The 14529-nt window shown below is 35.4% G+C and overlaps 1 protein-coding gene across 1 annotated transcript in view; it reads left to right on the top strand.

Annotated features, from left to right (window-relative positions):
- The window catches only part of LOC106054924 (uncharacterized), a 49416-nt gene that overhangs the window by 21698 nt on the left and 13189 nt on the right, over window positions 1-14529 (top strand). Inside the window, exons 15-26 of the mRNA XM_056003558.1 lie at window positions 133-294; window positions 1582-1707; window positions 2066-2212; window positions 3539-3658; window positions 5064-5177; window positions 6101-6352; window positions 6582-6701; window positions 8276-8401; window positions 9935-10057; window positions 10272-10400; window positions 12446-12700; window positions 13726-13839. Coding sequence (XP_055859533.1) covers window positions 133-294; window positions 1582-1707; window positions 2066-2212; window positions 3539-3658; window positions 5064-5177; window positions 6101-6352; window positions 6582-6701; window positions 8276-8401; window positions 9935-10057; window positions 10272-10400; window positions 12446-12700; window positions 13726-13839 — 1788 coding nt within the window. The remainder of the gene's footprint in view (window positions 1-132; window positions 295-1581; window positions 1708-2065; window positions 2213-3538; window positions 3659-5063; window positions 5178-6100; window positions 6353-6581; window positions 6702-8275; window positions 8402-9934; window positions 10058-10271; window positions 10401-12445; window positions 12701-13725; window positions 13840-14529) is intronic.

Here is a 14529-nt window from a genome sequence, read left to right as displayed (position 1 = left end):
AAGGAACATCCGAAACATGTAAAACATTTTACAACAAACAAACATTTTACAACAGAGTGACAAAGTCAAGTATTAATAGTCTTCCTCATGCAAATTATTCATGTGATTGTTTGTTTGTTTTTTCCTTTAAAGGTTTAAGCTGTGAATTAGACAAAGACGGTTGTGCCTCCAGTCCGTGTCAGACCAACTGTACAGACATCTCAGCTGACACTGAGTCTAACACAGGGATTGCTTATCAGTGCGGAAACTGTCTGAGAGGATACACATTGAACGAAAACAAAACAAAATGTCAAGGCAAGAAGATAAAAGTATAATGTCCCCCCTTTCAGACCTTGCAATTTATGGGGCAGTTCATGGAAAAACTTGTCTGTTTCTTTGGCTGATGGTTAAACAGTGTGACATGTCGCCCACAATGACCAACTGCCTTTGGTTCATCAAAATGTGTCAGTAAATAAAAATAGCCAATATGACACGATTGGCAAAACAATAAAAAAAAACTGACTACAAATGTTACACTTTACATCAGTGTACTTATGTACTAAACTCTACTGTCTCTTTATCTCATCCTAGACTTGTACTGCTTCACTCCAGGGCTCAATCCACCCTGGACTGACTTCATGGACTGATTTCATGGACTGATTTCATGGACTGATTTCATGGACTGACTTCATGGACTGATTTCATGGACTGATTTCATGGACTGACTTCATGGACTGATTTCATGGACTGACTTCATGGACTGATTTCATGACTGACTAACAGTCCTGGTCTCCTTGCTGTCTGTAACTGTACTGAACTGCCTTTCACACTGTCTCTGGTCCATCATGGCTTGCGATCACCATCACCATAACACTGTGGTCATACTTGCGTGTACTAGTTCTGTCCCTTGTCCATTGACACATGAAATTGCTTGTGTTACTTGTGTCACAAAATTAATTCTCTCACTCCGCCAATACAGTTACAACAATGTGTAACTTAGTATCTAGTTCCTATTCTAAAATGGAATCACTTTCACATTCAGTCGGTCCTTTCTAGTGCACTAAACTACTTCTAACACTGGAGACCTTTCGGTTTGGAAGCAAAGGGCTTTATCACTTGGTCACCACACCCTTAGATGTATATAATTATTCCTTATGTAAAAGCTTATTTAAAGTTGTTTATAACAAGTATGGGGGGAGGGGGGGGGCATAGGGGCTGAGTGGTTTAAGGGCTTGGGTTCCAAACCTGGGGTCCTGGGTTCAAATCTCTGTGAAGACTGGGATTTTGAAATCAGTTCTAATGGGTACCTGACTTTAGTTGGGGAAAGTAAAGGCAGTTGATTGTTGTGCTGGCCACATGACACCCTGCTCAGCGACAGTTGGAGAGAGAAACAGATGACCTTAACATCATCTGCCCCATAGATCACAAGGTTTAAAAGGAGAACTTTACTTTACTTTTACTATAACTAGTATACATTGATTAAAAAGAAATGCATTCTCCTGTTGAAATATATTACATCATATTATGCTATGTACATTTTTAATTATGTTTTGGTCTATCACTGACCTATTAAAAGTTTTCTTATTTTTACTATTTGAACAGATATTAATGAATGTGACATGAATCCTTGTGGCTCCAATTCCAAATGTATGAATACTTTGGGCAGCTATATTTGTCAGTGTTTTGATGGATTTAGATGGTCAGAGAAAAATAGAAACCTTTGTGTTGGTAAGTACTGAACACTTGGTTTTTTTCTATTCATGTCTTTATAGTGTCACGCTCAACATAAGTCCCTTGTCCTTAGTGTCGTAGAAACGTCTTTCTCCCAATAATTTTATTTAACCCATTTGCTTCTAGTTCTGGTTTTAAAAATATGTTTTTAAATGAAGTCTTAATCAAAGAGAAAATACAAGCAAAATATTTTTTAAAAATCCTTTTTTAAAAAAAAAAAAAAAAAAACCTTATCTAAAGGGGAACAACTCTGCCCTTAAAGCTTTATCTATCAATAATGTACAGGTTATTTCCCTTGTGCAACTTGTGTACATAGGTCAGGAATTTGAAAAAAAAAGAAGATATTTTCCCTCAGATATCAACGAATGTACTGAGAGTATAAACAACTGTGTGCAGATCTGCCTCAACACCCAAGGATCTTACAGATGCGATTGTGTTTCTGGCTATGAACTTGTACAGCCAGAGGGACTGCCACGTCCATTCAACTGTACTCAAATTAAAGGTCAGTGATTCTTGTTTCATCTTGAACAAAACAAATAAGAAAATTTAGAAATGTTTTTAATAATTTTTCTAAGTTTTTCTTTGTTAGCACACTGGAGCATTATGGTCTGTTATAAAATAATTGTAGATTATTTCTTATGTCCTTACGTTCTTCAGAAAAAAAGATAATTATGCACATCCATCTTGCTTACCATCATAGCTTTGAATGGCTGATTCAGGCAACCTATTCCATTCTGTAATATGGGTCTACGGAAAAACGGAATACTTAAACGAGTTAGTTCTAGTATATGGAATAAGGAATGTACCTTTATCTTTTAGTTATCTCAAAGTACTTAAGTAATGTTTTTTCCATAAGAGTTAATTAAAAGTTAATTAATGTAACACCAACAATAAGGAATATACTATTATAATAATGAGAACAAAAGTTTGAGGTATCCTCCCTTGCAAGTTTTTATAAATACAGGAGCTTTAGGTGACCAACAAACTCAAAGCTACCACCTATTAAAATAACTTTGGTCCAACAACTCAGGCCCCAAATATTTTGAATTTTCAAAGCAAAGATTGTGCTCCACAAAGCTTCTTGAGGCACATTAAGAATGAACTTGTTCTCATCTTTGCCTATGATGGACTCGAAGCTTTATCTTTGGGATGCAAGTTAAACAAAGATTAGAAGCATTACAATTGCATGAGAATTTCTTGGTACAAACGTAACTACCTGTATATGAGCCTTTGCCTTTCATTTGATACACAACAGAATATAGTGTAGCCTTCTAGTGCTACTGTTCTTTTAAATGTTATTTATAATAATACACAACAGAATATAGTGTAGCCTTCTAGTGCTATTGTTCTTAGAAATGTTATTTATAATGATACACAACAGAATATAGTGTAGCCTTCTAGTGCTACTGTTCTTTTAAATGTTATTAATTATTATTCACAACAGAATATAGTGTAGCCTTCTAGTGCTACTGTTCTTAGAAATGTTATTAATAATGATACACAACAGAATATAGTGTAGCCTTCTAGTGCTACTGTTCTTAGAAATGTTATTAATAATGATACACAACAGAATATAGTGTAGCCTTCTAGTGCTACTGTTCTTATAAATGTTATTAATAATAATATTTCTTAGCTTCATAGCTTCAGTACATGCCCTAATCAATTTTTTTTCTAACTTTGAGTTTACACCCAGAATCTAGAGTAACCTTATCCTTAGAAAAACATGTTTAGTGGAATAAGTTGGAAAAGTGAAGATATTTTTTGTTATTTGAGGCATACATAAATGGATAAAGTAATGTTTATTGAAATCTTTTACTTTTTGATGCAGCGCCTGAAAATCCTTGTGTAAATGCGACTTGTGAACAGGAATGTCAAAATGTTCAAAACCAAGCAGTGTGCTTCTGTAGGTCAGGATTTCGTTTAAAAAGTGATCGCAAGAGTTGTGAAGGTATGCTATATTGTTGATTCATGACGTGGAAAGGAATTGGTCAAATGGCTGGATTTATTCCCTTCTGGTCTCACTTAACTACATACTGACTGCCTAGACATACTGAATAGTTGTAGATGTGTTCTTAGAGAATAAACTCAACATTAAGAGTTGTTTTTTTTCGTTGGAATATTTTGAGTTTCTTTTTAGTCTCAATTTAAATTAAATTTATGATTACAGTCTCTGGTGCCTATATTGTTTTGTGCAGTAGTGAGCTGTTGTTTTTTAAACACTTTTAATATTCAAATCTAAGATTGGACAGAAACTTTGGTTTTGCGTGTTTTAACTTCTAATATCATTGAGTGTGATGAGAGTGCATACCTATGAATATACATAAAATAAACAACAATCACATTTTTTTAATGTCAATTTTCCCCAATCTGAAATATACTGATGAAGATTTGGAACAGTAGATACAAGAAGTTTAGAAACATTTATTTTGATTCTGACTTTCTAAATTTCTGATATTAAAATTATTACGTCCTTGCTTAAACCTTGTAAGGATTTCAGGAGGAGTGGCTCAACCAATGGGCATCAGGAAACACAGGCAGAGCCATGTACAAAGAAATGACTACGCCTAACAAACTGGACAGTATTAACTTCCTCCCCCACAAAGAACAATCTACAATTTTCCAACTAAGAACAGGACACACACCACTATTAAATTACCACCTGAACAAAATAAACTCCACACAACTCCCCCTTTGCAGACACCCCTTTGAAACCGTAAACCATATCCTCTTTGAATGCCCCTCCCTAATCCACCTTAGGCAGACCCTACTTCCACTACAGCCCAACATTGCCAACACCCTGTACCGCAGTGCTGAACAACTGAAGAAAACAGCACACTTTTTTTTTTCCTTGGCACAGTCAGCAAAAGAGTTCACAGCTCAGCAGCAATAAAGCTGGCTAGAAGAAGAAGAAGAAACCTTGTAAGGATTTCAGGAGGGATAACAACGAGCATAGCCCATATAATCAATAAAATGTCAACAATTAAACCTCCACAATGAATGCTAGAGGATATTCTTGTCATTTTAACTGAAATACACACACATAGAAGCAGAGTTGTTTAGATGTTAAAGCAATTGATGTCCTGATTGCTATGGACATCATTAAAAACAAGCAAAATCTAATAACATTTCTTATGTAAAAAAAAAATTCTTTAAAAAAACAAAAACAAAGCTAGTATAAAGGGGAAAAACTCCGTCCTTAAAACTATATCAGTAATGTCCAAGCTATTTCTTTTATTCGATATCAAACAAACTAATTAATTACCAGTAATTAAAAATTTACTTGTTAAGTATTTTTTGTTTTGACTTCAGATATCAATGACTTGGGTGTGAGAATATATTTTGGTTTATTTCAGATATCAATGAATGTGTTGAAGGCTTATGCTCACAAGGCTGCAACAATACAGTGGGCAGCTATTCCTGTTCTTGTTTTGCTGGGTATAAACTAACTGCTAGTCAGTCCTGTGAAGGTGAGTTGCCTTATACATCATATGAGTTACTCTTCTAACACTGAATGTAAATCACCATATAAAAGTTATAGTTTTATGTCAACCATAAATGGTATGTTTGATGCCAAGTAGGAAGGTGTGTGGCTGATGATTTGATCTCAGCAGATTCTAGGACTGTTTCTTAGGATTTCATACATTTACTTCTTTGGCCAAAGGTTAACAAGCAGGGTGTTATGTGGCCAGCACCACGACAAACTGCCTTTACTTTCCCCAAGTAAAGTCAGGTACCCATTAGAGTTGGGTGTACTCAGGGGCACCCTAAAAATCCTGAAATTCAAAATCCCAGTCTTCTCTGAGATTCGAACCCAGGACTTCATTAAGTGCATTGACCTTTGAGCTGATTGAATTGCACAATCATTATCCATGGGCCACATAAAGTGTTAACGTTCACACAATCTGTTTCATGAACAAACAAAATCTTGAACTCAAACTTGACACAATCATTCTATTTTAAACTTAAAATGTGGGCAATGAACAAAAACTCTTAAGTTAAAAGAAAAAATTACCCCTTTCAAACCTTGCAATCTATAGGACAGATGATGTAAAGGTCATCTGTTTCTGTGGCCCATGGATAACGAGGGTGTCTTGTGGCCAGCACAACTGAGTGACATCTTGAAAATTAGAAAAGGTCTCTCCTTTCAGACCATCTGATCTATAGGTTAGATGATGTTAGATCTGTTTCTATGGCTTACATTTAATGAGTCTGTCATAGGACAAGCACAGCGACCAACCATCTTTACTTTAAAAAATTACAAAGTTCTAATTCCCTGTCTTCATCAAGATTAGCACCCGGGGCCCTTTGGTTTGGAAACCTAGTGCTTTACTATTCAACCATCATGCCTCCTCTCATTTTAAAAATTGTAAAAAAAAATTTTACCTATCAGAGTGTCCCGGCGCAACTTATGGAATCAACTGTGGCAAGACATGCAGCTGTAGAGGCAGGGCTTCAGGCTGTGATAAAGTCAAAGGATGTGTATGCCGCAGCAACTGGAGGGGAGTTAGCTGTGAAGTTGATGTAGATGAATGTGTGGAAGGTCTTGCCAACTGTCGTCCAGATCAAATCTGTCAAAACACAATGGGATCATTTGCTTGTAACTGTCCTCCAGGCTTTGTGGAAATAAATGGAACTTGTACAAGTAAGATTTAGAAAATTGAAAATAGACCAACTCTGCAAAATTCTATTTTTCTATTAGTAAAAACTTTCCATTTTAAATCTAGCTATTTTCAATCTTACTTCAAATAATATTTTTTAGTTAACTAATGTTGAAATTCTAACCTAACATAGTTTTCATCATTTTACTCGATCATATTATAGATATAAATGAATATAAGAATGTAATTTTAAACTGTGTGTTCCTATTTCAGATATAGATGAATGCAAGAATGCTACATTAAACTTGTGCCAACAAATCTGTGTCGACACTCTTGGATCTTATGTTTGTCAATGTCAAAATGGATATACTAAAGTTAACAACAATTGTGCTGGTAAGTGTGGTATATTATCATTATTATTATTGTATTATGCGAATTTATATATGTATGTTTATTCATGTTACTAATAAAGAACATCACTTCTGGGTCATTCATTGGAAAATGGTGTAAACACTAAACATGTCTTCTCATAACCTTCAATATGTAATAGAACCTTAATAAGTGTCATAACCTTCGATATATAATAGAACCTTAATAAGTCATGACACCACGAGGATGGGAAAACCAGACATATAATAAAGGTACAGAAACATTAATAAATTACAAAGAAAGGCTAGATGCCTACTTTATGGCAAACAGTACTCCATTGGAGAAAAAGACAGCTATGTTACTAGCCAAGCCTTATGCTACATTAAGGTCATTGGCGTCTTTAGAGTTGCCCATCACGAAATCATATGAAGAGCTTTACAAGTTGCTTAACAATTATTACAGCCCTCCTCCATTGGAGATTATGGAAAGATTTAAATTCCACAACAGAATTCAAGAAGACAAGGAAACAATCAATGAATTTATAACAGCAATAAAATCTCTGCCAGAACACTGTAAAGTGAATTACAGTGAATACAGCAATTATGCAACACCAATAGTACCAATAATGAAACCCTCAGGCAATGTTGGAATATGTGGTGACTTTACTTAACCATCAACCCAGTGTTAAAAGTCGAACAATATTCTCTTCCAAGAATAGAAGATATTCTTGCAAACTTAGAAAAAGGGAGACAAGTTCTCAAAAATGAGATATACAACAAGCATATCATATATTACAACTATCCACCATACTAGATACTAAGAATATTTTATTTTGTTTTTACTGTTGAATAATTGGAACAAACAAAATGACTTTTATTTATTAATTTCCTGATTCTGTTCTGTTAGTATATGGGCCATAAAGAAAACATTAACATTTTGATAAGTTGAACTGGAGAAGTGACCAAAGGCATAGAATCTTGAGCTTATGAAAAACAATAAGAATTGGAGACTTAATTAAACTGGTTTCTTAGCAATCTAATGATTGGGACAGTATTGTTTCATGGACTTGTAATATAATTTAGAAAGGATTAAATACAGAAATAAATCAGTTGCCTAGCATTCCTTTAACTAATAGATCAATAATCCTTTAATGCACTTCTGTACTGGTAAAAACTTCGAAAGCTCCTTGTTCAAAAGTTACAAGAGATCAAAGTTAAATTAATTTAAGTCTTTATTTTTGTTTTTTAATTGATGGCTGCCTGGTCATGTGGTATGCACTGGACTGTTGCTTGGTCATCTTGATGGTCCTGGACTAATACCCTGTCCGCTGCCATCCCCCATCTTCTCTGTGGGAGGTTTGGGCTAGGATGGAGATTATCATCAAGAACACCCCAAACATGTTAACCATTTTACAATAGTTAAAACTGTGAGACATATTTGTTGAAATGTGAATTCTTGGGGATGTAAAACCTGTGCACAAAATTAAGAAAGTTTCTTGTGGCCAATCAAAATGACTTTGATCATGATCACTGAGCTGGCTTATGTTGAGGGATGATGCGCAGTCTTACAAAAGTTTCATTATTTTTGTATTATGATAGATATCGACGAGTGCGCCCTGCATACCTCTGATTGTGAGCAACTCTGTATCAACAATGTGGGCAGCTACAGCTGTGCTTGTAAAGATGGATACACACTTAAAGATGACAGAAAAAGTTGTTTTGATGGTAATTATCTTCGTAGTTTTGTATATGTTGACCAGGAAAATAATTGATTTACTTTAACATAAAGTACAAACCTCTGTGTTAAGTAGACTCTATACTATACTATTTCTTATGCATTCATAGTTTTTACATCATCTTTTGTCAGTTCCTAGTAAAGCGCATGTCATAATCCATTTTTTACTTTTTGTCTATTAGTTTTGGTAGATTTTTAAAAAGTTATTTCTGATCAATAAAAAGAAGTTTTTGGAATGGGGAATTTCAAAATAAAAATTTGTTCAAAGGGTAATTTAAGCACTGCTGACTGGGCAACTGTAAATGTTAGGACATTGACTAGTCACAAATGAATGTGGTTCCTGCCTGGTGTGACTTTGTCTTCTTGTTTTCTTTCAGTGCTTGGGGCCTAGCTTTTGTATACATTACACACTGAACCATAATCTTCAAATACAAAAACAAAAATTTAATAAAATACTCAGAAAGACACAAAGATAAAGGCACACCCCTCGTTCCATATGCTAGGACAAATTTGTACAAATACTCCTTCTTCCCTAGTGCTATTAGAGCATGGAATGGGTTGCCTGAGCTAGCCAGGAAACTTGTGACTTGGCAGAATTTAAGTCATTGGTTAATATGCATGACGCGTAGGAAGTAATCATCTTCTTTTTTGAAGTAACATCTGTAGTATATAGGATAAAAAGATAAGTTTTTGTTTTTTTTCAAAAATTGATATTTGGATGAATAAAAAGAGTTCTCTTAAATTTTATTTAAAAAAATAATTTTTCCCCTAACATCCTGTCAAGTCAGGTAAGTGCATTATTACATTTACAGCAAATACCATGAGTATTTGTACCTTAACTTTGGGTACAAATAATGTACAAGCAGCTATCCCCTAGCATAAGTCTTGGCTGCATCCACTGTCTAAACAAAAATGTAGACTAGGATTTTTAAATTTGGATTTGGCTGAGTTGTGTTGAGCTGTGTTTGCTAAGAGCTCAAAGACAGCAGAGAAATCATCTTCAAGATACTTCCCCCCTCACATGTTCACAAAAAAAGATTGGGTCAGAGGACACTAAGCCTGTGGTAGCTTGATAGATTGGCTAAAACATTGTAATTTTTCTTTAATCCTACCTTGACTTGTTACAATATGTTTTGAAATTATAACATTTCTCATGCAACAGAACATTAATTGGTTTCTGTTGTTTTATTTAATCTTATCTTATGTTATCTTATCCTACAAATCTTCTGGAAAAGTGAATGGGGCACTACTTTACAACCTAACATTGTCTCCATCTTATACTATTCAATGAATCTAAATGGCATTTTTCAATATAAACAAATTTTTACTACCATTTTTTTTGTCTGTTATTTCTCCTAGTGCATTAAGCCTACATTATGTTTGTTGAGATTGTTATATCATATGTATTATTATTATTTTCATTATTATTAATATGTATCTACTTAGAATTAGTGCTTGTTGAGATTGTTATATCATTGGTATTGCTATTACATTTTCAGTATTATTCCATTGTCTCTCCTTAGACTTGTTGCTGTGTACCAATACATACATCAACTGTAGTCATGGGTGTACACTAGAGAATAAAACTGCCGTGTGTTTCTGTAATAAAGGTTATAGGCTGGCTAGCAACATGATGGATTGTATAGGCAAGTGATGGCAAGCTTTACTTTTTTGTTTTAAAACTAAACATTCACCTTTTTTAAAGAGCTTCAACCAGAAAAATGTTTTGTGTTTGATTCTATTAGATTTTGTTTTATATCTGCAGATATATCAATGAGATATCAATATATCTGCAGATATCAATATCAACCAGAAAAATGTTTTGTGTTTGATTCTATTAGACTTGTTTTATATCTGCAGATATCAATGAGTGTCAAACAGAAGTCATCAACTGCTACAACAATGCCACCTGCACCAATCTCCCTGGGACGTACAGCTGTACCTGTCCTGATGGTTTTAAACTTCAGAATGACAGGAGAACTTGTCAACGTAAGTTGATGTCATGTTTTTTTATGTCATTGATGCCATTCCTATAGTACACTTTGTTATCCATCATTAAGTTAAAACTATGTTTAGACCTGGAAGGTTAGACTGTGCTTTTTTTTTTAACTCTTTTTTTTTTTTTATTTTAATGACTCTTAAGTGAGTCTAGTAAAATTACTGTCAACAATAAAAGCATTTTGTTGAGATTGTAAAATGTTTGACTTGTTTCCGATGCTCGTTCAGAATTGATCATAATCTACTTCCTAGCTCTAACCTTTGACATAAATATGGAGGATAAGAGCAGCAGGGTGTGAACCTAGGACCATCTAGAACTGCGAAAGACAGTCCAGCGTGCATACTGGATGACCAGGCAGCCAACTAACATTAACAATATTTATCGTAAATGATTCTAGAAACCATGATCTTCATTGAGGACACTATTGTACTTGCTATCAATACCTTTATTTTGATATTTTTAAATCAGTATTTTTTTTTGACATGGATGCTAATATCCCTTTGGCCGCCTAGTTTTCTAACTAAAGAAAAGATGGTAGTTTGGTAAAGTGAAGTAAAAAAATTTCTCATTTCAGACCTTGCAATCTAGGTTAATTGGTTTCTGTGGCCTATGGTTCAGGAGAGAAACATGACCAGCACTACGACCAACCGCCTTTACTTTTCCCCCAACCAATGTCAGGTACCCATTAGTGCTGAGTAGACTTAGAGGCGCCCAAAGATTCTAAAATTAAAAATCCCAGGATTCAAACCCAGGACCCTGGTTTGGAAGCTAAGTGTTTTAGTGCTCAGCCTCTGCATCTGGTGGTTAGGTGGAACTATTAAACTACAATATTTTTGTAAGATTGTCTTTAAATTTAAAAAAAGTGAATGATTGTATTTTGACACTTTTGTCATAACATTCTTAGGAGTGTCTCAGGTTTACATTTCCGAACTAGTTCAAAGCTAAGTTTCTGTCATTAAAATTATAGCTTGCTCTTAATTCAAGCCCAAGACTTCTATCCCTCAAATACTCATTTGCATAAGTGTGTGTACCAAAGCTATGTACCAGTGTTCTTTGTACAATGTAAGCAATAGGAATAGAACAATGTTTACTTCACTTGCTTGATAATTCAAAGCAAATACACACTGAAAGATTTTGAAATATAAGATATGAGGTTCGTTTTGTTTTACCTAGCTTATCACACAGCATGTTGATAATACTGTTGTTATTTAGCTTCACACACAGCATGTTAAAATACATTTAGCTTAGCACACAGCATGTTAATACTGTTGTTATTTAGCAAGTTCACGTACCTTGGCAGCATCATAACAAATGATGGAGATGCTTACCATGATGTAGCGTGCCGAATAGGAAAGGCAGGGAGCATTTTCCAAAGGCTACAGCCTATTTGAACTAGCCAAGCAATTAGACTCGAGGCAAAAATACACCTTCTCAACACAATCGTCATTCCAACTGCTACATATGCATGTGAGACATGGAAGTCATCTGTCAAAATTGAGAAAAGACTAAATGTGGCTCAACAGAGATGGCTGAGACGGATTTTGGGAGTCAGTTACACAGACCGGATCTTAAACAAGGAAATCCTATACCAAACTGGGAGTCAAACAGTGAGGTTGTGACTGAGCGTCGCATGAGGTTTGCAGGACATGTTCTGCTTCAAAATGAATTACGCACATTAAGAGTTGCGAAAACATGGAAGCCAAAACGAAAGCGCAAACAGGGACGTCCTCGTATTACTTGGCGACACACCTTCATGGAGGACCTCAGAACAGTGGACACCAGGTGGGAGGAGGCTTCAGACATTGCCAATGACAGATCTTTATGGAGACAGCTTGCCGTCCAATGTGCCGAATGGCACGGGAGGACCTAAGTCTAAGTATTTAGCTTAGCACACAGCATGTTAATAATGTTTTTATTTTCAGCTTCGTACACAGCATGTTAATAATGTTTTTATTTAACTTAGCCCACATCATGTTAATACTTTTTGTTATTTAGCTTAGCACACAGTATGTTAATTTTGTTGTTATTCCTTCAGCTTGTGATGCCTATCACTGGGGAACAGATTGTGCGGAGGAGTGTAACTGTTTCCCTATAGGCACCCAATCATGTGATCCTATTCAAGGGTGTATCTGTAGGCCAGGCTGGGCTGGAACCACCTGTCATACAGATAAAAATGAATGCTCATTCGATATAACTTACTGCCCAGAAAATTCAGATTGCATCAACACTTTAGGCTCATTTTATTGTCAATGTCGAAGGGGATACACTTACTCTAACAGTGCATGCACAGGTAATTGGATTTGATTACATTTTTTGATCTGGTAAGATTATAAGCTTATGTTAAGTCTATTTATCAAAATTTTAATAGCTCAATGCAAGACAAAGTGACTCAAAACTGATTCAAATCAAAGGTTAATTAAATCTGACCTACTGATGCTGCAAATGTTAAACACTTTTTAGAAAGTTTTGATCAAGTCGTTAGCCACTTTATGTACAAGTGCCACTTCTTCCCAAGTGCTATTAGAGAAAGGAATGAGTTGTTTGAATCAGGAAAACCAATGACTTATCAGAGTTTAAGTCACAGATTAACATCCATGACTAGATTAACACATGAAATGCGTAGGATGTCTCTTTTTTGAAGTAACATCAGTAATCTTTAAGAAAAGATAAGATAGTCTTTGGCTACAGCTAATTTCAGAAATTCTCACAAGTCATACTGGCAGGATAAGGTGAAATCAAAGAAATGGTCTTCTAAAAAGTAATAAGTAGGCTGTCATAACATCCTTAGTTGCTTGAGCTTGGTTATGTGCAACAGGGAGAAAGTCCATAAAGCATCCTATCAGGTGACTTGCAACTTGGACAAATGCCACTATTATATTCTCTGCTGTAAGGCCTCTCTGCTCTGTGATTTGTGTGAATTAGTCCAAACAAAGTTCGTAATGAAGACAGTTGCTTTTTCTTTCAGAGCTGAGCTTATCGCTGTCCAGTTGGGGTTTTTTGCCACCACCTCTCTCTGGATGTACACACACCTCCTCTCTCTCTCTCTGGATGTACACACACCACCTCTCTCTCTGGATGTACACACACCACCTCTCTCTGGATGTACACACACCACCTCTCTCTGAATGTACACACATCACATAGATCAATTCCCTAAACTTCAACAGGTTAAAATTGTTAGACAGCAATGAAATTCAAATCTATGACTGCTGAATTTGTAGTTTGAGCTGAAAACTAGCCGCTTCATATTTAATGAGTTTATTGTAGTATTTTTTTTAGCTAGAACCAATGATTAATGTAACTGTACATTCCTAGATGTTGATGAGTGCTTGAAGTTTCCCCCTTGTGATCAGGTATGCGTCAACACTCCTGGAAGCTATACCTGCTCCTGTTCAAAAGGATTTTTTGTTGATGGAGATAGGTGTAGAGGTAAGTAGATCAGCCTTAGTTTTGATGGTATTCCAGGAATTGAATCAGTTGGCCTCCTCCTTCAGTCGTAGAGCAACTGTGTTTCAACTCAAACACTTTTTCATGTGACTGTGGAGCCCTGTTTTGGAGAGGCCCTCCCTCCCACATATCTAGAAGTGAAAGGCCTGACATGTATTCTGTTTCAATTTCAATGTTTTGTTGTGCACATTGTCATGACCCTGGGTCTGATGGAAATCAAAAAGTGAAGATTGCTCCTAATTAAAGATAAATTTGGGGGATCCTTCTGCAGTAAGCAAAAGATTAAAAGCTTATGGTGCTCAACTAGATTGTGATGGAAAGCACAGGGTGATTAAATCAAGACTTCCTTGAAGATGACTATACAACATACTGATCTCTTCACTGCCATACAGCAATGCAGTGACCAGAAAACCTGTTTTTAGTTGCAGAAAATACTTATTTGAATGTGAGGAATAACAAAGAAATATATCTACAAAACAAAATGTCTCATCCTTTGTTTTTTCTTTCAACCCCATTCATCTTTGCTAGTCCTTATTTCTATTTGTGGACTTATGCTCATTCCAGCCTTGAAAGTTAACAGCATTGGATATAAAGGTTTTAACAATGAGCCCACTTTGTGTTATTTGTCTTCTATGTTTGTAAAGGATGAAGACCTTGTGACCTAAGCATCTT

This window comes from Biomphalaria glabrata, chromosome 11 (assembly GCF_947242115.1).
Source record: "Biomphalaria glabrata chromosome 11, xgBioGlab47.1, whole genome shotgun sequence".
NCBI classification, from domain to species: domain Eukaryota; kingdom Metazoa; phylum Mollusca; class Gastropoda; family Planorbidae; genus Biomphalaria; species Biomphalaria glabrata.
Note: the sequence above shows the minus strand (reverse complement) of the source record. Positions and strands in the feature narration are given on the sequence as shown.